The sequence below is a fragment of the Emydura macquarii genome, unplaced genomic scaffold (assembly GCF_026122565.2).
Source record: "Emydura macquarii macquarii isolate MOO-44397 ecotype Brisbane River unplaced genomic scaffold, CSIRO-AGI_Emac_v2 contig_71, whole genome shotgun sequence".
NCBI classification, from domain to species: domain Eukaryota; kingdom Metazoa; phylum Chordata; order Testudines; family Chelidae; genus Emydura; species Emydura macquarii.
In genome coordinates, this window is record NW_027130208.1 from 1,016,541 (window position 1) to 1,036,452 (window position 19,912).

Below are 19,912 nucleotides of genomic sequence, written 5' to 3' on the forward strand. Positions count from 1 at the left end.
GGAAGCAGCATTGCTGTAGCTGCCGGGCTGCCCCGGAGCCAGCTGCCTTGGGGCCAGGCCGACACCTGGGGCTGGTGCCCCTGTGGCCCAGGCTGTGAGCCGCGTACCCAGCAAGTGGCTCCCCGCCCAGCGCAGTTCCCAGGGCGCCAGGGCCCGGCTGGGGACGCTGACAGCTGGGCTACAAGCAGGAGAGTCCTGGGGCCGTGTCCTGCAACAGCTCCCGGCCTGACGCCCTGGGCCTTGGCTTTGTCTTTGTGCTCTTTAGTTGTGTGTGGGGGGGGTGTCAAGTTCCCTTGGGCAGGGCACAGCTGGGTCAGCCTAGGAGCCTTTCACACGCGGTGGGTTTCGCACAGCGCCACCGAGGGCTGAAGCGCATCGTGCAGGCTAGCGAGCCCGTGCGTCTGTCTGAGGGGTGCAGAACCACAGACCTTCGGGTCAGACGGGCCCGCAGGCTCCCCTAGGCCCAGCCCTGCCGCGGGGCAGGATTTGCTGTGTCTAAACCTGCCCAGCCTCCTGCTGACAGCCTCCAGCGAAGGCCGTGTTCCCTCGTCCCACTGGGCTCCTCGCTAGCCAGCGTTTCCTGAGGTTTAGTCTAAATCGCTGTGCGGCAGTTTGAACCCGTGGCCGCCTGGCCTGCCCTCTGGGGCCAGAGAGAACAACTCGTCTCCATCTTTTTAACGGCAGCCGTGCAGGTATCTGATGAGAACTAGCGCGTCCCTCCCTGGATCTCCCCTTCTCCCAGCTAAACATCCCGGCTCCTTCAGGCCCCCTCATGTGGCCACACTCCAGCCCCTGATCATCCCTGTCGCTCGGCTCTGCACCCGTTGTGGTTTCGCTACATCCTTTCTACACGGTGGTGACCAGAGCTGGACACAGCCCCGCAGCAGCAGGTAACCGGCGCAGAGCAGCGCGGCTCCAGCACCGCCCGTGACTTGCTGCCGTGCCGCTGTTAATGCAACACAAACTTGCCTTTGCTTTTTTGGCGACAGCAGCACGTGTTTGACTCGTGGTGAGGTTGTGAATCCACCACAACGCCCAGATCTTCTCAGCTGTGCTGCTGCCAGGCCAGTTCCCCCGTCCGTATTCCTGGGTTTGGTTTTTCTTCCCTGCACGAAGCACCGTACATTTGCCTTTCCTGGATGTCGCTTTCTTGTCCAAGCCCCTTTTCTCCAACTTACCAAGATCCCTTTGAAATTTAGCTCTATCCTCCAAAGTATTTGGGGGGGCCACTCTCCCCTCCCTGCCCCCCCACTTTGTGTCATCTGCAGACTCGCTCAGTCTGCTCTCTCTACCGACATCCGGGTCATTAATTCAGAGGTTAAACCACTCCTGACCCAGAACAGACCCCTGGAGACCTCCCTCCATGCTGACCCCAGGCCAGGCCTAGTGCCCCGTCGTTTGCGGCTGTGTAATCAGGTATGTGTCCACTTCACGCATTGCTCCAGCTGACCTCTCAGAGCGGCTGTGGGCTGGGTCAGCCGCCTCGCTGAGGTCCTCGTATATTATGTGCTCCGCATCCCCCGTACCTCACGCTGGGTTGGCAGGATCTGCTCTCAGTGCAGCTGTGCTGGCTGCTGCCACCCCAGGCCTGCGCAAAGCGGATGGTTATAGACGGAGGCCAGGCTGCCTGGTCTATAGTGCCCAGCCCCTTACTTGTTCCCTTTCGCAAGACGGGCGCTACACTAGCCCGCCGGTCTCCCGGGACCTCTCATTCCCGGCAGCCATGAGCTTGCAAATATTACTGCCAGTGGCTCCGGGATTTCTCCTGCCAATTGCCTGAGGTGTCCAGCGTCCGGAGCCACTGCCCTGAATTCATCCCGACTGGTCGGAAGGGCTCGGGCGTCTTCGTTACTTACCCTCCGCTGCCTCCCGTCCCCGTTAGGGTCTCGGGGAGGTTTGCTGGTCCTACGGGCTGAAGACTGACGCCAAGCAGGCCCTGAGCAGCTCTGCCTTCCTCTCATCGCCCGTTCCCAGCGCAGCGTCTCCACTGAGCAGCCGACCCACCCGGCCTTGGGCTTTCTTCTGTGCTGGCCTATTCGCAGCGCCCCCTCGGGTCGGCTCTGACATGCCTTGCCGGCTGTGCCTGGGCTGGCTGCGTCTTGTCCCTACACGCTGGGTTAGTCCCACGTGTGCTGCCTGCGCCAGGCCCCTCGGCCCATTGCCCGCGCGTGTCCCTGGGGTTTTGGAGAGCGGAAAAGCTCCTGGTGCAGCCACAGCGGCTCCCATGGTGGCTCGTCCCTTTCCGCAGCGTGGGAACAGCTGTCCCAGCTGTGGGGAACGGCCGGCCCCGCTGACGCCTCGTCTTCATCCCTGGCCTCTCCTGGGACCGTCCTACGGCTCTGCCTGGCCCTGCCAGCACCGAAGTGGCAGGAAAGCCCTGCTCCAGGTGGGGCTTAGCCAGAGATGGGGAGTGGAAGCCGAGGGCTGCGGGGAGGTAGGAGCAGCCACTCTCGGGGGGAGGAGAGTGTGTTTGGGGGCCATAGAGACAAGTAGCCACAGTCACGGCCTGCGGGAAGGGAGGAGAGGCTGGCAGACCTAGAGCAGGGGAGGGGAGGGGCGGAAGCGGCTCCGGGAAAGGCAGCGGGGTGCAAGAGGGGCGCACACCCTGGCTGCAGATTAGAGGGTCCCTGAGCCAGAACGGGGCGTGGTGGGTGGGCCCGGGCCCCCTTGCAGCCCCTGAGAGGTGCCTGGGCAGGGCATGGGCTGCGGGTGAGCAGGGACTTGGGACACGCTCACACGTGTCCCGGACGGGGGCACCACACCCTGAGCTGGTCGGAGGGCCGAGTCACACCGCGGGTGCTGCGGTTCTTGGAGCGAGAGGCGCCACAGGCTGCAAGACCAGCGGAGTGTAACCGCCGGAGGGGCATGTCCCCGGACGGCCAGGAGGAGACGCCATCCTGCGGTGAGTAAAGCGCCCGTCACACCCCCTTTCCTGCCAGCCGCAGTGCGGACACCGTCTGGATCAGCCCGGTCCGGGACCCTTGCTCACCGGGCTGTCCTTTCACTGCTGGGCTGGCGCGGGGCATTTGGAGCCGTCGCCTTGTTCTGCACCCGGGAGCGGCAGGGTGGCTCGGCTGATTGTCCTGGAGGCAGCTGGTGGCGGTTTCTGCTGCGCTCGCCCCTCGGTCTGGTCACATCCGCTCGGGTGCTGGGTTCCTTGTCCTGGCCGCTGCTGCTGGCTGCCTTTTTCTCCGTCCCTTTCGCCAGGAGCGCGGTGCCCGGGTGCTAGACCGGGCAGGTACCTGGGCGCTGGCCGTTGTGAAAAGCTTCAGAAGTCTTTTGAGCTGATTTGGCGCCTCCCTTCGCGCCTGCTCGCTTTGGCGTTGATCTGTAACGCAGAGGCCAGGCCTGGATCTCCCCGGCTGCCTGCACAGCGCTCGCGGCCTCGCCGGTCCCTGGGGGTCAGGTCAGCTGCCAGGGAGGGGAGGAAAGCGCGTTTGGTCTGCAGTGACAGGTTCGGCTGCGGTGACGTGTGACCTGTCGTCTGGCCTGCTTGGTCCGGAACGCCGAAGGGAGCAAAAGCGCCTGTCAGCTGCTCACTGACCTGGCCATGCTGTGTTCCCAGTGCGTCATTTCTGTCCATCAGTCCTGCTGAGCAGCTGGTGCGGCTCTGACTCCACATAACCCGCAGAGAGCGGTGGGGGCAGCTCTGACTTGGGCCTTTCCTTCCACCCTCCCCTGGCTTCCCCTTTTCCTCGGAGCAGCTGCCTGGGTCCCTTCCCTGCCACTGCAGGCCGCCTGGGCGAGGAGGGCTGGAGGGCCCTGCCCTGGTGAGGGAGCTGTGCAGGGAAGGGGAGCCCCCGGCTGGGGGTGGAGGGATTGGTGGGGGGCAGACTCCCCCCTTTGTGGTTCTGCTCAGCCAGCAGAGCCAGGGCCCAAGAGGGTTGTGCAAACAAACCCAGCTGTCTCCAGCCAAGCTCTCGTCACTGGCCTGGGGTCCCAGCACTGTGGCTACACGGTTCTGGGCACTAACCCGGGTCCTGCGCTGGCCCCCGCCTTGCCCCCGCCCTGCCCCACTGCTCTGACACACAACACGGCTCCAGCCCCACCAGCCTTCCCTGGCCCCTGGTACAGGACGGCTGCGTCGGGCGCTAAGACCCGGGGTGCCAGCTGGAACCGCACTGGAGGCCGGGGGCTGTACCCGAAAGGCCCATGGGGGGGATGCAGCCCCGGCAGGTGGGCTGGTATGAACTGAAGCAGGGCTGGAAGAGAAGGGAGCCTGGAGGAGGCAGAGGCAGTGGGCAGATGGACGGACGGACGGCTGGCTGCTTGGGTGGGCAGGGGCACCATTTAGGGGGGCTATGGGGGTCCCCCCCAAATTCCTGGCACACGTCCTAGCCCCAGGCGGAGCATTTACCTGCAGGGGAGGGGGCTGCTCCTGTCCCACCCCTGGGGCAGGGACTCAGTGTTTTGTTCACACACAGGCAGGGGGCGGGTGATTAGTTTAAGGATTAGAGGAGCCTGTAAACCAGGAATCCGGGGGTGGTGGTGGGGGGGGGGAACTCAGAAGAAATGCAGCCCAGGTTACATTCAGAGAGGAGGGAGGAGTGAAGGGGTCGCTAAACCAAGGGAAGGGACAGCAGTGGTGTAAGTTCCCACGGGCCCCATCTCCGTGGGATGTGAGCGCCTCACAGCGTCTAACCCCTTTCTCCTGCCAGCCCCTGGGTAACCCCCCCTCCCCCCCCGCTGTACAGGTGGGGCGCAGACAGACCAAGGCCAGACTTTGGTAGGTGTTTAGGCAGCTAGTGGGGTTTTCAGAAGTGCTTCGAAGGCTGGGTGCTTTGACGCCGAGCTGCATCTCTGGGTGCCCGAAAACCTTTGTGACTCCGGCCCGAGGCGCTGGGCTGAGGTCAGACAGGAAGCCACTGGGGGATAAGCCCAGCTCTCTCAGGACTAGTTCCCCAGCCACTGGGCCAGCCTGTCTGCTGCATGGTGCAAAAACAGGACTGTGCTAGGCGGAAGCAAAACCAAAGCGGCCAGTTCTTGGCAGCTCCAGCAGCTGGTCCCAGGGGCTTCCTGGCTGACAGCATGAAAAGCAGCAAGGCTGGAGAATGCGTCGATGAGGGAAGATCACTGAACCCCGGCTCTGCCCCAGGCGGGGCTGTCGGGCAATGGCTGCCGAGCAAGTTGACATTTCAAGGGAGAACCATTTTGTGTTGTTTGAGTTGTGTGAATTTGAGAAAAGGCAGGAACAAGGAAGTGGCGTGTGAGCGGCAGACGTGTCTGTGCTGCGAGGTCTGAGTGTCTCAGCTGCATTCAGGCCAGTTCCAGGACAAGGAACAGAAACTGCATCCGCAGAGTCCCTCGCGCGGACGATTTGTGTTATTCACTGGGCAGCCTCTGCGTGCTCTGCGCTGCTCAGAAGGTGTCAGGACACGGGGTCCCTGAGCCAGCGTGTATCACGTGCGTTCCCTGGCTAAGACGGCTCAGATATTTAAGTGTGAGGTGTATCGTTAGTGAGCACGTGTTAATATCTGGGAGTGGAGGCGCTCACGCCGGCAATAGAAGTTTTACCCGATTAAGGACTGGAAGATTTGACCCTCCAACTTTTTTTCAAGAGGAGGAGCTGCCCACAGCTCCTGTGCCTGTTTATTTTCTTTCCCTGCCTGCAGGGGAGTCAGAAGACCCCATTTTTTTCTCAACTTTAACCTGTGGCATTTTCTTGGTGTTTGGTTTTAAATATTCTCCTGTGAGACCGGCAACTCAGGCATTGCAGTGTTGTGTTTAGGAGCCGTCTGGAAAGTAACCGGCCTTTACTGAGAAGTGAAACTCTGCTGCCAGCTCTCATGCATCTTATGATCATTGTTGTTTTCCTTAAAGCCCCAGCTCCTGGAGTCACGTGGAAATGTGGGGATTTCAGCCTGCGGTCTTCAAGGAAAAGTAACTTTCTAGGCTATGGAGAAAGCTTCAAAATGTGACCCCAGTGTGCCCTAATGGCTCAAAAAGCAGAAGGCAAATAAAAAACACCAAATCTATTATTTTTACATCTTCTCATGATTTTTGGTGAGCCTGACTCAGGAGTTTTGATTATTTGGCGGTGGCAAAACTGTGAAAGTGACTTGAAAGTGTCAGAGTTTCACTCCTGTTTGAAGTCAGTTTCTAGTCTATTATTCGTAGTGTGCTAACACCCCCGATTGGCCCAGGCAGGTGCAGTGTAAACTCACAGGCCTGGCCCTAGTGGGATGTTTCCAAACGTGAAATGAGCTATTCCGGGCGTGGTGAACTGCGAACAGTGAGTAGCCTAATGCCAGAAAGTCAGCTCACGTTTCCTACCGTTGTGTCAATGGCTGTATTCAGGAGTCAGAACATACATTGTGAGTTTAACCCTCCCAGTGTCCGTGCGTGACTTGACACAAGCTGTCAGAGCATGTTGGGATTAGCGGTGAGTGGCTTTAGTACTGTTTTCTTTCTTTATGCCAGAGCTAGGTACAGGGCGCCTTCAGCTAATTCCTAAGTTATTATCTGCCAAAAACTAGCGTTTTCAGGTGCCGAAGTAGCTCCTGGAATCACGGTTAAAGCCCCTCCTGCAATCTGAAATGGCATCCCTGCGGGAGGGGCCCTTCCCTGGGGGCAAGCAGCGTAGCTGGCTGGCCTGGGATACGTGTAACTGCTGGAACCCAACAGAACCCGGTGGTGCACAGGAGACCTGGAGTGTGACCTGTCCGTGCCCAGGGCAGCCACCTGAACATGCCGAGGTCAGGGCAGGCTGTACAAGGAGAGCAGATTCTCCCAGCACTGGTGGGTGACACTGAAGTCAGCCTTCCCCACCAGCCACAAACTGCGCTTCTGATTCCCCCAAACCGGTTATCAAGAAGCCAGTATACAGATACACACAGCCCCCTTTACTGCATTTCATCTCTGGCTCCCAATCAGCCACTAGGTCCAGTAAAGAGACCAGTTATTTAAACTCTATGCTCTTTACCACAAAGGTTCTCCTAACCCCAAAGGGTCAGCCACAGAACCAGATCAATGTAAGTTTGGATCTTACCCAAACTACCACGCTGCCAGCCAATCCTTTAGTAACTAAAACTAAAGGTTTATTGTAAAAAGAAAGAAACAAACTATAAGAGAAATGTTAAAGGGTTAAAGCAATCAGATACACACAAATGATTTGAAAGTCCATGTATATCAGGTTTCTAGAAGAATTGTGGAGTTTGCAGGCTTGTCTAGTCCCTCCGGTGTACATCCAGTACCTGGATGGGTCTCAGTCCTTTGTTTCACAGCTTCAGACGTAGATGAGTTGAGCCAGAGGTAGGTAGACTGGAGACAATATGGATGTGGTGCAGCTGCCTTTTATGTCCCTTGGTCTTTGCCATGCTGCTTGTGGAAATTTACAGAAATAAGATGGAGCCCAGGGTCACATGAGTAAGTCTTGGTGACTCATCAGGTATATCCTGGCCACCAGCCCGTGTCTCTGCAGGCAGCGCTGACTGGGCGCTAAAGCGAGGCTTGCCAGGGGCCAGTCTTCGAACCTGGCTGTGCTGACTGGACGCTAAAGGTCTGGTACCCACATAACCGGCCTCCACCGCTGGGAACGGGAGAGAGCCCGGCTCCAGCCACTCTGGCAGAGAGGGAGGTACCAGTGCCGGCTGCCCGAGGGGGTGGGGGATCCTGTCTGTTGCACCCTGCCCCACTGTGCCCCAATTTCCCTGGGGACCGATCCCACCCGCACCCCACTGTGCCCGATGGGGCAGGCTGGCTCTGCGGGAAGCAGGGGGGTCCTGGGATGGGGGGTGAGTGATGGGGAGGGAGCGACCAGGGCGAGAAAGAGGCGGGGCTGGGATGGATCCGGGGGGAGGCGTGGGGCAGCGGTGTCCTGTTTTCAGCCATTAGACAGTTGCGACGCGAGCGGAGCTGCTCCCAGCCGTGTGGCGAGGAGGCGACCTGCCTGCCCGGTGCTGCTTGTGTCCCAGGCCCAGCCGTGTCTCCCGCACAGGCCGGGCACAGCAAAGGCAGCTGCCTGCAAAACTCTGTCTTTGGGAGCCCCTGAGCTGGGCGACGGCTGCTGAAATCATCTCCGGGGCTGAGCAAACCCAGAGCTGCTGCCCCGCTTCCCTCCACGGGCGAGGCTGGCCCAGCTGAGGGGCTCCGTGTACGAGCCAGCCCCGAGGGAAGGGGTCCCGGCCTCTTGTAACGGGCCAGGGGAAAGGCCTCCAAACGCTCCCCTTCGTCTTCCCAGCCCAGCGGGCTAGTGTGCGCCCGAGGCCCTGCGAGGGAAACGGCCCCTTCCTTGGCATGGGCTGAGCGGCATAAACCAGCAGCGTAACCGTGGGGCGTGAAGTGTTACACGTTGCACGTTAGGGGGCACGTGTGTGGGTCAGAATGCTGCATCGCTGGGCTCCCGCTGAGTCAATCGGGAGGGTCTGGAGCTGCCAATAGGTCAAAGGGCAAGAGAGTCAGCAGGTCATGGGGTGTGAAACAGAGAAGATTGGGGCTGGACGGGACCTCAGCAGGTCACATCTAGTCCAGCCCCTGCTCAGAGCAGGGCCAACCCCAACTAAATCATCCCAGCCAGGGCTTTGTCAAGCTGGGCCTTAAAACCTCTAAGGACGGAGATTCCACCACCTCCCTAGGTAACCCATTCCAGTGCTTCACCACCTGCCTAGGGAAAAAGTTTTTCCTAATGTCCAACCTAGACCTCCCCCTCTGCAACTTGAGACCGTTGCTCCTTGTTCTGTCATCTGCCACCACTGAGAACAGCCTAGCTCCATCCTCCCTGGAACCCCCTTCAGGTAGTTAAAGGCTGCTATCAAATCCCCCCTCATTCTTCTCTTCTGCAGACTAAACAAGCCGAGTTCCCTCAGCCTCTCCTCATAAGTCTTGTGCTCCAGACCCCTCATCATTTTTGTTGCCCTCCGCTGGACTCCTCCAACTTCTCCACATCCTTGTTGTAGTGGGGGGCCCAAAACTGGACACAATACTCCAAATGCGGCCTCACCAATGCCGAATAGAGGGGAATGATCACTTCCCTGCGATCTGCTGGCAATGATCCTACTAATGCAGCCCAATATGCTATTAGCCTTCTTGGCAACCCAGGGCACACTGCTGACTCATATCCAGCTTCTTATCCACTGTAACCCCCAGGTCCTTTTCTGCAGAACTGCTGCCTAGCTCGTTGGTCCCCAGTCTATAGCTGTGCATGGGATTCTTCTGTCCTGAGTGCAGGACTCTGCACTTGTCCTGTTGAACCTCATCAGATTTCTTTTGGCCCAACCCTCCAATTTATCTAGGTCACTCTGTATCCTATCCCTACCTTGCAGGGTATCTACCACTCCCCCAGCTTAGTGTCATCTGCAGACTTGCTGAGGGTGCAATCTACCCCATCCTCCAGATCATTAATGAAGATGTTGAACAAAACCGGCCCCAGGACCGACCCCTGGGGCACTGCGCTTGTGACCGGTTGCCAGCTAGACATGGAGCCATTGATCACTACTCGTTGAGCCCTATGCTCTAGCCAGTTCTCTATCCATTTTATAGTCCATTCATCCAACCCATACTTCTGTAACTTGCTGATAAGAATACTGTGGGAGACGGTATCAAAAGCTTTGCTAGTCAAGGTATATCACGCCCACTGCTTTCCCTACATCCACAGAGCCAGTCACCTCTTCGTAGCAGGCAATCAGGTTGGGCAGGCATGACTTGCCCGTGGTGAAGCCATGCTGCCTGTTCCTGATCACCTTCCTCTCCTCCAAGGGCCTCAGGCTGGATTCCTGGCGGACCCGCCCCAGGATTGTTCCCGGGACTGCGGTGACGCTGACCGGGCTGTAGTTCCCCGCATCCGCCTTCTTCCCTTTTCTGAAGTCCCCCCCACAGTGCCTCATGGCTACAGCCTCGGGAGTGAGCGCTCGGGTTGGGGCGCTGGGCTGGGGGGGGCTGGATGCTTACATGGGGGCTGCCCCCCCACCCCCGGCTGCTCAGAGCTGTCTGCACCTTCCCCCAGGGCTGGCGGGGTCTCTGCTTGCTGCACGCAGCTGGCCACCCCTGGGGGGCTCGGTCTGTCTCTGCCGCGTGTCTTGCTGAGGCGCCTGGCAGAGTCCCTCCTGCCCCTTTGTTCCTCCGCCAGCTGCTAGCTCCTGCCCCCGGCTCCGCACCACTGCAGCCAAGGACTGAACTAGTGACTCAGCCGCGTCCCCGGCGCAGCCTGGCGTCCCCGCACTTGCCACACATGCAGCGTTGCACAAGGGCCCAGCTGCAGGCTGGGCTCGGCCGGAAGCCCCAGGTGCTGGCCCGGCTGGCCAAGCAAGCTCGGTTGCCCCAGTGGTTCCCACGCGGGGCATCCCGCTCCCCAGGGCGCGGCTGACAGCTCCCACGCCGCATGGGTGGGGTGGTGTCAGCCGTCCGTGATTCACGTCCTGACAGGCTCAGAGCCCTTCCTGCTCCTTTAAATGGGGCGGGGAGGGCGGTTGGCCGAGTGCTGCTGCGGGGCCAGGGCAGAGAAGGGCTGCGACCTCCCACGGTAAGCGGTAAGCCGGCTGGGGGCACGGGCTGTGGGTCAGGCAAAGCCGCTGTCTCGCTGCTGTGGGTTTGCCCAGCACCTAGCACGGGGGGGTCCCCAGGCCGGAGCCAGGCGCTGTTCGTAGGTCTGGGCTGGGGCTGGGCATTGTCCAGCAAGAGGCCACAGGCCAGCAAGTCTCTAAGCAAAGGCTGGGGCTGGCCTGCCCCCCCTCGCCAAGCGGTTCCAGAGTTAGGGCTGTTCCAGGGCTGGAGAAAACACCCCTCTGCTGGGAGCCGCTGCCCATCTGGGTCCTGGCGCAGCCCACCCGGGGCCGTGGGATCTGTGCCGGGGCAACAGGGCCAGCCCGGGCTGCACCGTGGCTCCAGGCAGCAAGCGAGTGTCAGGAGAAGGGCTGCGGGGTGCAGGCGAGGCGCTGCGTGAGGGAGCAGAGCCCCAGGCTGGTGGCCCCGGGCCGAGTGCACCAGGCTGTACGCTGGCGTGGCGGGCGTGTGTCTGAGATGCTGCATCCGCTCGCATCCGAAGGGGCTGGGAAGGGGCCGGCGCCTGGCGCCCCAGGGGGACAATCACCGATGCACGGTGCTGCCGGCACCTGTTACCCGCCTTGCAGAAGGACAATCTCCTGCCCGTCCCCAGCCTCCCCGGAGCTGGGCAGATGGTGGCGCCCCAAAGGGAAACGGCCCCTGTGGGTGCTGGGCGCCGGGGGGCCAGCGCTGAGCAAGCAGTGCCAGCAGCGGCGGGAAGAGGAGACTTCGTTCATTGCTTCCTCCTTCCTCCTGTCCTGCTGCAAAGCCTGCTCCACGTAGGGGAAAAGGGGTGCTGCTGTCTGCCCCCCTTCTGCTGGGGCTGGGGGGCACTCAGGGTGCCTACAGTGGAGGGGGAGTGAGGCGCCTGCTCCAGAACCCGCCCCAGCCCGGAGCCTGGGGTGAGCGAGAGCCGCTCCTCCAGGGTGTGGGTCCTGCCGGGACTCCTCCCAGCTCACGGCAGGCGTGGGAGGGCTGCCCGGGGGGGGGCAGGGATGAAATGGGGGTGGGGGGGGAGGGTGCAGGGCTGCTCAGAGCATGGCTAACCCTGGGGAGGATCCCCTTCTCCCTCCTGCACCCCGATCTCCCAGGCCTTGGCCTCGCGCAGCACCCCTCCAAGCCCTGTGGGTGGAGATGAGGACCTGGGCTGAGACTTGCGGCCCAAGGGAGTTGGCCCCGGCTCCCTGGGCTGGTGGAGCGGCGAGCCGGGGAGGGGTGCTCTGGGGCAGGCTGGCGAAGCAGAGCGCAGCTCTGCTGGGGGTCCGGGGCCCCAGGGTGGGTCCCGCTGAGCTGCTCTCCTCCCACCGAGGCGGGGGCTGACGTTTCACACCTTCCCCCCAGCAGAGCCGGCGCGCGATGGCCCTGCCCAGCATCCAGCTCTCCAGCGTGGGCGGCGGCGAGGCAGGCCAGGCGCAGCTGCTGTGCTCGGCCCAGCCCGGGGTGAACAAGATTGTCGTCTACGAGCACGCCGAGTTCGAGGGGCTGTGCCGGGAGTTCACCTCCGACGTGCCCGACCTGCACGAGCTGGACTTCGGGGACTGCATCTGCTCCCTGCGGGTGACCGGCCAGCCCTGGATCGCCTACACCGCCCCCAAGTACGAGGGCGACGCCTACGCCTTCGAGGAAGGTGAGTACAGGACGGTGGAGAAGAGCAGGGCGCTCTCCGCCTTGCGGCTGGTGCACCACGACCTGGCCGAGCCGCAGATCACCCTGTACGAGCACCCCGACTACGCGGGCCAGAGCAAGGTGGTGACGGAGGAGACCAACCTGACCTATGGGTACTTCAACGACCGGGTCTCCTCCCATGTGGTGCAGCGCGGCGTCTGGCTGCTGTACCGGCACCCCGCCCGCGCCGGCTGGTACCACGTCGCCTGGCCTGGCGAGCGCCTGCCCGACTACAAGGCAGAGCTGGGCTTCCAGAACTGCCTGTCCCACCTGCGGCCCCTGCAGGCCGGCCGCCCCGCCGTCAGCGCCCGCATCCTGTGGGACCAGCGGCGGGTGGAGGACGAGCGGGACGTGCTGATCGACGAGATCGTGGGCGTGAACACGACGGACCTCGAGCAGACGTTCACCACCAGCAGCAGCCGGGAGTACGTCACCACCACCCTCCAGAGCTTCCGCTTCAGCAACGCCACCAGCCTGCGGGTCGGGCTCTCCTTCACGCTGGCCGTGGAGGCCTCCAACGTCTTCACCGTGGAGAAGGGGCGAAGCGAGTCGAGCACCAGGCGGGACCGGGTGGAGGTGCAGCTGCCGGCCAAGATCCCGCCCCGCACCGAGCTGACCATCCACGTGGTGAGGAAGGAGTCCACCGTCTCGGTGCCGGTGCAGCTCACCGTCACCCAGAACGAGCGGACCACCACGGAGCCCGGGGAGTACCGGTGCGTGTCGGGCCGCACCATCAGCACCAAGTACACCATGAAGCCGGCCCCGCTGCCAGGCGGCGAGCACAGCCCCGCTGCTCCCTGCACCCCGGAGCCCTGAGGGGCACTCGCCTCCACACCGGCCCCAGGCACCGGGCTGGCCTGGCTTCAACCTCGGGGAGTGGGGCCCAGGGGTTAGGGGGTGGGGGGTAGGGGTGATGGGGTTAGGGGGCATGGCTGGGGGTGGTGCAGGGGCTCCAGGGGTTAGGGGGCAGAGGTGGGGGCAGGACAGGGCAGGGGCCCAGGGGTGAGGAGGTGGGGGTGGGGGTGATGGGGTTAGGGGGCGTGGGTGGTGGCAGGGCAGGGCAAGGGCCCAGGGGTTAAGGTGAGCGCTGCAGGGCCTGGGGCAGGGCGATGGGGGTTAGGAGTCGGCAGCAGGGCGGGCTTGCTCCTGCAGTAGTTAACTCAGTGCCGCCCTGGGGGGAAGCGATGGCTTGGAGCGGGACGGCTCCTTGTGGTGCTGCGCTCTCCCAGCCCCACGGCCCGTGGGCTCCCCGGTGTGACTGATCCCCCCGGGTGCGGCCACGTCCCTGACTCTGGTGTGAAGGGGGTGCGGCTCTGTGGCTGGAGCCTGGTGCGTGACCCCGTGGGCGCCGTGTCTGCACTAGGATCCTGCTGGTGCTAATTGCCGCGTGGGGCTGACTGTGCAGACAAGCCCCCCATGTTCCTAGCGAAGGCCAAGCTCCCGCACTGTGCCTCAGTTTTGAGGGGCAGCCGGGAGGTCAACGTGGTGGGTGATTTTGGTCTCCTGGCCGGCAGTAATTCCCGGAGCGGGAAGGGTGTCACCAGGCCGGGTGCTGGCGGCTCTCTGGAGGACGGGCTTGCAGCCACCTGCCCGGGAAGTGCCTGGGAGGCCGTTTTCAGACCCGCAGTTTCAAAGGGCAGCCTGAGGCCTGGCCCTGGCCCCTCATCACATTCCCCATCAGCAGCGTCGCACAGCGGTCGCAGCAGCTGAGAATTCTGGGCTACTGCAGTGGGCCGCGGCGGCTCGTGACTGGCCCCTGACTGTCTGGGCTGGGACAGCGCCACGCTCGGCGGAGCCGGCTGGTTGCCAGCCTGCCTGCCGCAGTAGCTGGACAGTGCCTGGCGTTCTGGGGATCTCCCCCGTGCTCGGTAGGGGCTGGAGCAGTTCTGTCACGGGTCTGGGATTCGCAGCCTGGCCTGGGCGAGGCTGGGCGCTGACGTCTGCAAACAGCCCAGGGAGCCTCAGCGGGCATCTGCTCAATGGGACCCCCTGGAAATCCTCGGAGGTGCTTTTGCTTGCCTTCTCCCCCACCGCTGCATTCCCTCCAGCGCTGCTTGCCCAAGCTCTGGGCAGGGGGTCAGGCTGCGTGGGGCCATGTGTGGGGCTGCCCCAATCCCCTGGTCCTGGCGACACTCTGCAAACCAGATTTGTCACCACTGCAGGTCTAACCCCCCGCTGCAGTGCCGTTCACATCAGTTATCCCACGGAAACGCCAAGGGACCCCCCAGCGTTAGCCCAGGGCCACAGACGGGCTCGTTCTGTATGGCAGTCATGTGCGAGGCCCATGCTGAAGGCGGGTGTGACACATGCACCGGTGGACACACCCTACGCGCCGTGTAATCCTCTTTGTACACAGCATGTCTTGTGAGGTGTCATTTGAAAACTCATCATTTGCTGGTCATTATTGTCCTGCTAACACGTGTGTGGCAACGTTTGTCTGTGAACTAACAGCATTGCACGCAATGGGGTTATTAGGACTTGCCAGCCTGAGGCTGGCAAACAGGGCTGTCACGAGCCAAGGAGTGGGTGCGCTGCTTCCTTTGCATTTAACCAAGAAACAGCGGCATCACGCAGGAAGGGAAGACAAAGGAAGCGCAAACGGGTGAGAAAAAAGCAGCAGGGAACATCTTTCGTCAGACTTTTTGTCTCCTGCTACCCAGCAGGAAATGGTTTTCCAAAGGGGGACTGAGACGCTAAAAATGAGGAACCAACACTCAAGACACCCTTTTCCCTGCCCATTGAGTCTCTGCACCTGACACGACAGAGGAAGCCGTCATTGCGTGCTGGGAGAAGGGGTCTTGCCGAGAGGGTTTGGTCAGTAAGATGCTGAGCTCACGTGGTGAGAAAATCTGCTTGCCTCTGGTGTAGCTGAAGGTAGGCACCGGTAGCGTTTTCACTTCATTTTCTTGTAACCATGCCTGACTTTTACCCCTCCCTGCTTGTACTCGTTTAAAATCTCACACGTTGTAATGAATAAACGTGGTTTATTGTTTCAGCTAATCCAGGGTGCTTCGATGGCAATGTCGCGGAAACGCCGTTTGGGGGTGACACACTGGGTGCCTATTGGCCTACTCAAGGAATACCAGACATAACGTAACTTGTGCTGGCCGGGAGCGGGACGTGCATTTCTGGGGAATACTCAGAGGGGGCGTGGAGTCCCCCTGCAGTATAAGAAGGCTGGTGACAGCCGGAGGGTAGCCCCGGGATGGCTGGCAAGCTGCAGTTACACACGGGCACTCAGGGCGTGGCTTGCCCGCTGGCAGGTTGTTTGCGAGTGGCCCGGGTGGCAGCTGCTTTGGCGAGGCCTCGTAAGGCACCCACGAGCAAGGCTGGCACAGCTGCTCGTTAGTCCGGTTGTAGCTGGGCAGCGGGACATCAGTCTGTCTTCACTGCCCAGTGTAAATCATTCCTTGGGCAGGGACCGTTCTATGTATGCACAGCGCCTAGCACAGCGGGCGCTCGGAGGCAGTGCCTGTACAAATCAGAAAGCTCCTGGGAGCAGAGGGCAATCTGGAGAGGCCGTTGGCTTGGCCAGGGGGATGGTGGATCTAGCTCGTTCCTTTCTAGGCTCCTTTCCTTCTCGACTGTCGCCGTTTCACCGAGGCAGGACCTGGTCCATGCTCTGTGGCTGGTTTCTATTCCTCACCTTACCTGCGGTTTGCTGGTGGACTCTGTCAGGTCGGACACTGGTATTTGTACGACTCCAGTTATGCCAGGCCGAGCCCTGGCGTGATGCAGCTAGCCCAGGAGGAAGGGACCTCAGACCCATCCCACCTGGGAAAAGCAGGACTGCCCCGCGCAGGGGCCTTGCACCAGTCAAACTGCACATCAGAGCAGCCACACGGTCAGACCAATGCTCCAGCTAGCCCAGCGTCAGGGCAAACAGAAGAGGGCACTTACGGAGTGACCCGTCCCCTGACATCCAGACCCAGCATTGGGCAGTCAGGGGGTTACTGACACCCAGCGCGTGGGGCTCTGTCCCTGCCCGTCCTGGCTAATAGCCATGGCTGGACCTGTCCTCCAGGAACGTCTCACTGGTTTCTGAACCCAGCGGTGCTTTTGGCCTTGGCCGCATCCCCTGGCCACGAGTGCCCCAGGATGACTGAAGTACGGCCTTGTGTTCGTTTTGAACCTGCTGCCTGTTAATGTCATCGGGTGACCCTGCTTCTTGTGTTATGGGAAGGGGTAAATAACACGTCCCTGTTCACTGTCTCTGCCCCAGTCCGGACTGTTTAGACCTCTGCCATATCCCCACAGTCGTCTCTTTTCCAAGCTGAACACGTCCAGTTCTATTCATCTCTCCTCGGACGGAAGCTGGTCCATACCACTAACCATTTCTGCTGCTCTTTTCTGTGCCTTTTCCAATTCCAATAGATCTGTTTTGAGATGGGGGGACAAGAACCGCTCGCAGCGTTCAAGGTGTGGGTGTGCCATGGAGAAAGATAGTGGCATTGTGATAGTTCCTGTCTTATTATCTCTCCCTTTCCTAATGGTTCCTGACATTCTGGTAGCTCTTTTGACAGCCGCTGCACATGGAGTGGATGTTTGCAGAGAACTATCCACCATGACTCCAGGTCTCTTTCTGGAGTTGTAACAGCTAATTTAGCCCCCAGCATTTTATATGAATAGTTGGGATTACGATTTCCAGTGTGCATTACTCTGCATTTCTCAACATTGAATTTCATCAGCCATTTTGTTGCCCAGTCACCCAGTTATGTGAAATCCCTTCATAACTCTTCGCAATCTGCTTTGGTCTTAACTATCTTGAGTAATTTTGTATCGTCTGCAAACTTTACCACCTCACTGCTTGCCCCTTTTTCCAGATCATTTATGAGCATGTTGAACAGCACTGGTGCCAGTACAGACCCCTGGGGGACACCACTATTTACCTCTCTCCATTCTGAAAACTGACCATTTATTCCTACTCTTTGTTTCCTGTAACCAGTTACTGAGCCAGGAGAGGACCTTCCCTCTTATCCCATGACTGCTTACTTTTTTTAAGAGCCTTTGGTGAGTGACCTTGTCAAAGGCTTTCTGAAAGTCCAAGTACATCCACTGGATCACGCTTGTCCACATTTTTGTTGACCCTCTCCTCCCCCCCAAAAGAATTCTAGTAGATTGGTGAAGCATGATTTCCCTTTACAAAAACCACGTTGATTCTTCCCCAACAAATCTTATTCAGGTGTCTGATAATTCTGTTCTGTACCATAGTTTCAACCAAATTGCCTGGTACTGAAGTTAGGCTTACTGGCCTGTACTTGCCAGGATCGCCTCTGCAGCCTTTTTAAAAATTGGGGTCACATTAGCTATCCTCCAGCCATCTGGTACAGAAGCTGATTTAATGATCGGTTACACACCACGGTTAGTAGTTCTGCATTTTCACGTTTGAATTCTTTCAGAACTCTTGGGTGGATCCCATCTGGTCCCAGTGACTTATTACTGTTTAATTTATTGGTTTGTTCCAAAACCTCCTCTAATGACCCCTCAGTCTGGGACAGTTCCTCAGATTTGGCACCTAACAAGAATGGCTCAGATGTGGGAATCTCTCTGACATCCTCTGCAGTGCTTCTCCACAGTGCTTCTCCAGCACCTCGCCCATCCAGGGGCCCCACCCACTGGTTGGCAGGATTCCCGCGTCTGCTGTACTTAGATAAAACAGGACAGGTAACGTGCTCCAACTTGCCAGTGCACGCAAGGCCTCAGTGTGACTGTAACACTTTATTGGGGCCAGCGGGGGGAGGGTGCGTAAGCCCCCCCGGCCCTCCTTGACAAACCCCCTCTCACTGGGGAGGAGGAGGGGCTCCCTGGCACGTAAAGAGCCCACAGCACTGTCTGCTGTGTCTGAGGTGGTGCTGTCAGGCAGGAGCTAGACAGCAAGCCTGCCTGAGGAGCAGCGCGTCAGCCCAGAGCGGGGTTCAGTGACTGCTGCTCGCAAGGTGTATTGGGGCAGCAAAGGGGGCTGGACAGCTCCTTGCAGCCAAGCCAGGTGTTAATCGCCACCCGCTAGTGCCCCTGCGCCTCGTGCCCAGCTCTGCAACCCTCCCTGCTTCAGCCCTCTGCTCTGCTGTCCTCGCCCTCCGCTCTCATCACACAGCCCCTCCCCAGGCTTCCTCCACTGCATCCTCCTGCCGCGCCCCCCGAGGGCCCGACATTACCCCCTCCAGCTTCCTCCTTCCTCCCCCCATGTTCTCTCCTTCACACCCCTCCGCGAATGCCATTTCTCACACGACTACTTCCCAGGCAGGGCCCTCCCCATGTCTGAGCATCACCCTGCTCAACACAGCAGCGTCCCGCGCAGTGCAATCCCCCGGCCCCTCCCCTCCCCTCATTGAGCCGCTCCCACAAGGTTCGTCTTCTCTTCGGTTGCAGTCTCCTGTGTCCAGTGTGGCACTTCGGGCTGTAAGGCATGGCAAGATGCTAAGCAATAACCTTCGGGCGTGTCCGTCACCTGCCGCCCTGGTCTCAGCTGGGAACAGAGCAGCTGGGCTTTTCCCTATTGGGAGACCACACACATGGTCCGTTTCCATCCTGGCAATAGGTTAACGGCGGGGTCCCAGGTGCAGCTCCGAGGGGCCCTGCTCAGTACATTACTCTGGAAAGGGGGTAGATGTACAAAGTTATTTAGTTTACTTGGGGGCCGAGAAGACTGTGACTTCAGTGAGTCCTGAGCAAACTTGGCGAATGAGCAACAGGATGGTGGGGGAATCTTGGTGCTGATCATTGCAAAGCAGTGCACCCTGTGCCTGCTCATTTAGGCTTCTCTTGATGCATCTAGTCTGCAGGGAGTCTGGGGCTGCTTTCAGGTTATTGACATGACGCTGCAGGGTGCTGGCTCAGCTGCTTTTTGCTCTTGGGACCCAGGCAGGCCAGTGCTTTGTCATTCCCCATGTCAATTAGTGATACAAAAGCCCAGCTGGTGGCGTGACCTGCTGCATAGCTGGAGTCCCATAAATGCTGGGGAGGGAGAGGGGAACCTGCCCAGACACTGCGACTGTGTCCCTGGTGTTTTGGCTCACTGCGGCTGCCCAGTTGATGCCCATCACTGCAGAGACTAATGCACCTCCCCTCCCCCCCAGGCAGACACAGTGTCAACAAGGTGACAAGAGCAGCAGTTCTCGAGGCAGGCGGCAGCCTCCTCCAGAGGCCATGGCTAGGAGCACTCCAGTTGCTTTAAGAAATGGGAGAAGAAGCCATTCCAGAGGGCTACGACCGTGGCAAGCAGGTGGGCTTTCCAGCACCAGGGCGGTCCGCAGCCCCGTTGTCCTCCTGGGAAAGCCCCAGCCCTCTACCCCTGGGAGCTCCAGCCCAGGCACCCGCAGCTCCGCTGTCCCTGGGACTGAGCGTAACTGCTGCCAGAGGCTGGCCCCGAGGCCATGGGCTCATGACAAGCTTTGGAGACCGGAGCAGGCCTTGCCGAGAAGCTGGTTTGGCCCCGCAAAGCAGGTGATGTGTCAGAAAGTGGGCCGGGGCTCGGGGGCTGGGCTGGGGAAAGGGACACAGGGCCGTGGGACGCGGCTCCAGCCTCGCTGCGCCTGGGGTGCGGTCCCCAGTGCAGCTGTGGGGCCCGGCCCGGCCCCGCCCCAGGGACGAGCTGGTGTCTGGGGCTGTGCCCGGTTCCTGGTCCAGGCGCCTGCTGCGCGGGGCTCAGCCTCTCGCTGGGAACCGGCCCAGCCCCTCCGAGGTGGCGGCTGGCACGGGGCCCTGGGGTCCCTGAGACCCCCTAATTCTCGCCCCGCCCCCAGGCACTAGCCCGCCCCTTACCACAGGCCCC

General features: G+C 60.5%; 1 protein-coding gene across 1 annotated transcript; it reads left to right on the forward strand.

Annotated features, from left to right (window-relative positions):
• Window positions 1-5,987: 5,987 nt before the first annotated feature.
• Window positions 5,988-12,957, forward strand: LOC137147934 (epidermal differentiation-specific protein-like). Its single transcript, XM_067540359.1, has 2 exons — window positions 5,988-6,003; window positions 11,821-12,957. The coding sequence occupies exon 2, from the start codon at window positions 11,833-11,835 to the stop codon at window positions 12,955-12,957; it is 1,125 nt and encodes a 374-aa protein (XP_067396460.1). The 5' UTR covers window positions 5,988-6,003; window positions 11,821-11,832.
• The last annotated feature ends 6,955 nt before the right edge of the window (window positions 12,958-19,912 follow it).

Excerpts from the sequence above, each read along its gene's own strand:
- LOC137147934 (XM_067540359.1), top strand. The coding sequence starts at position 11,833 with ATGGCCCTGCCCAGCATCCAGCTCTCCAGCGTGGGCGGCGGCGAGGCA.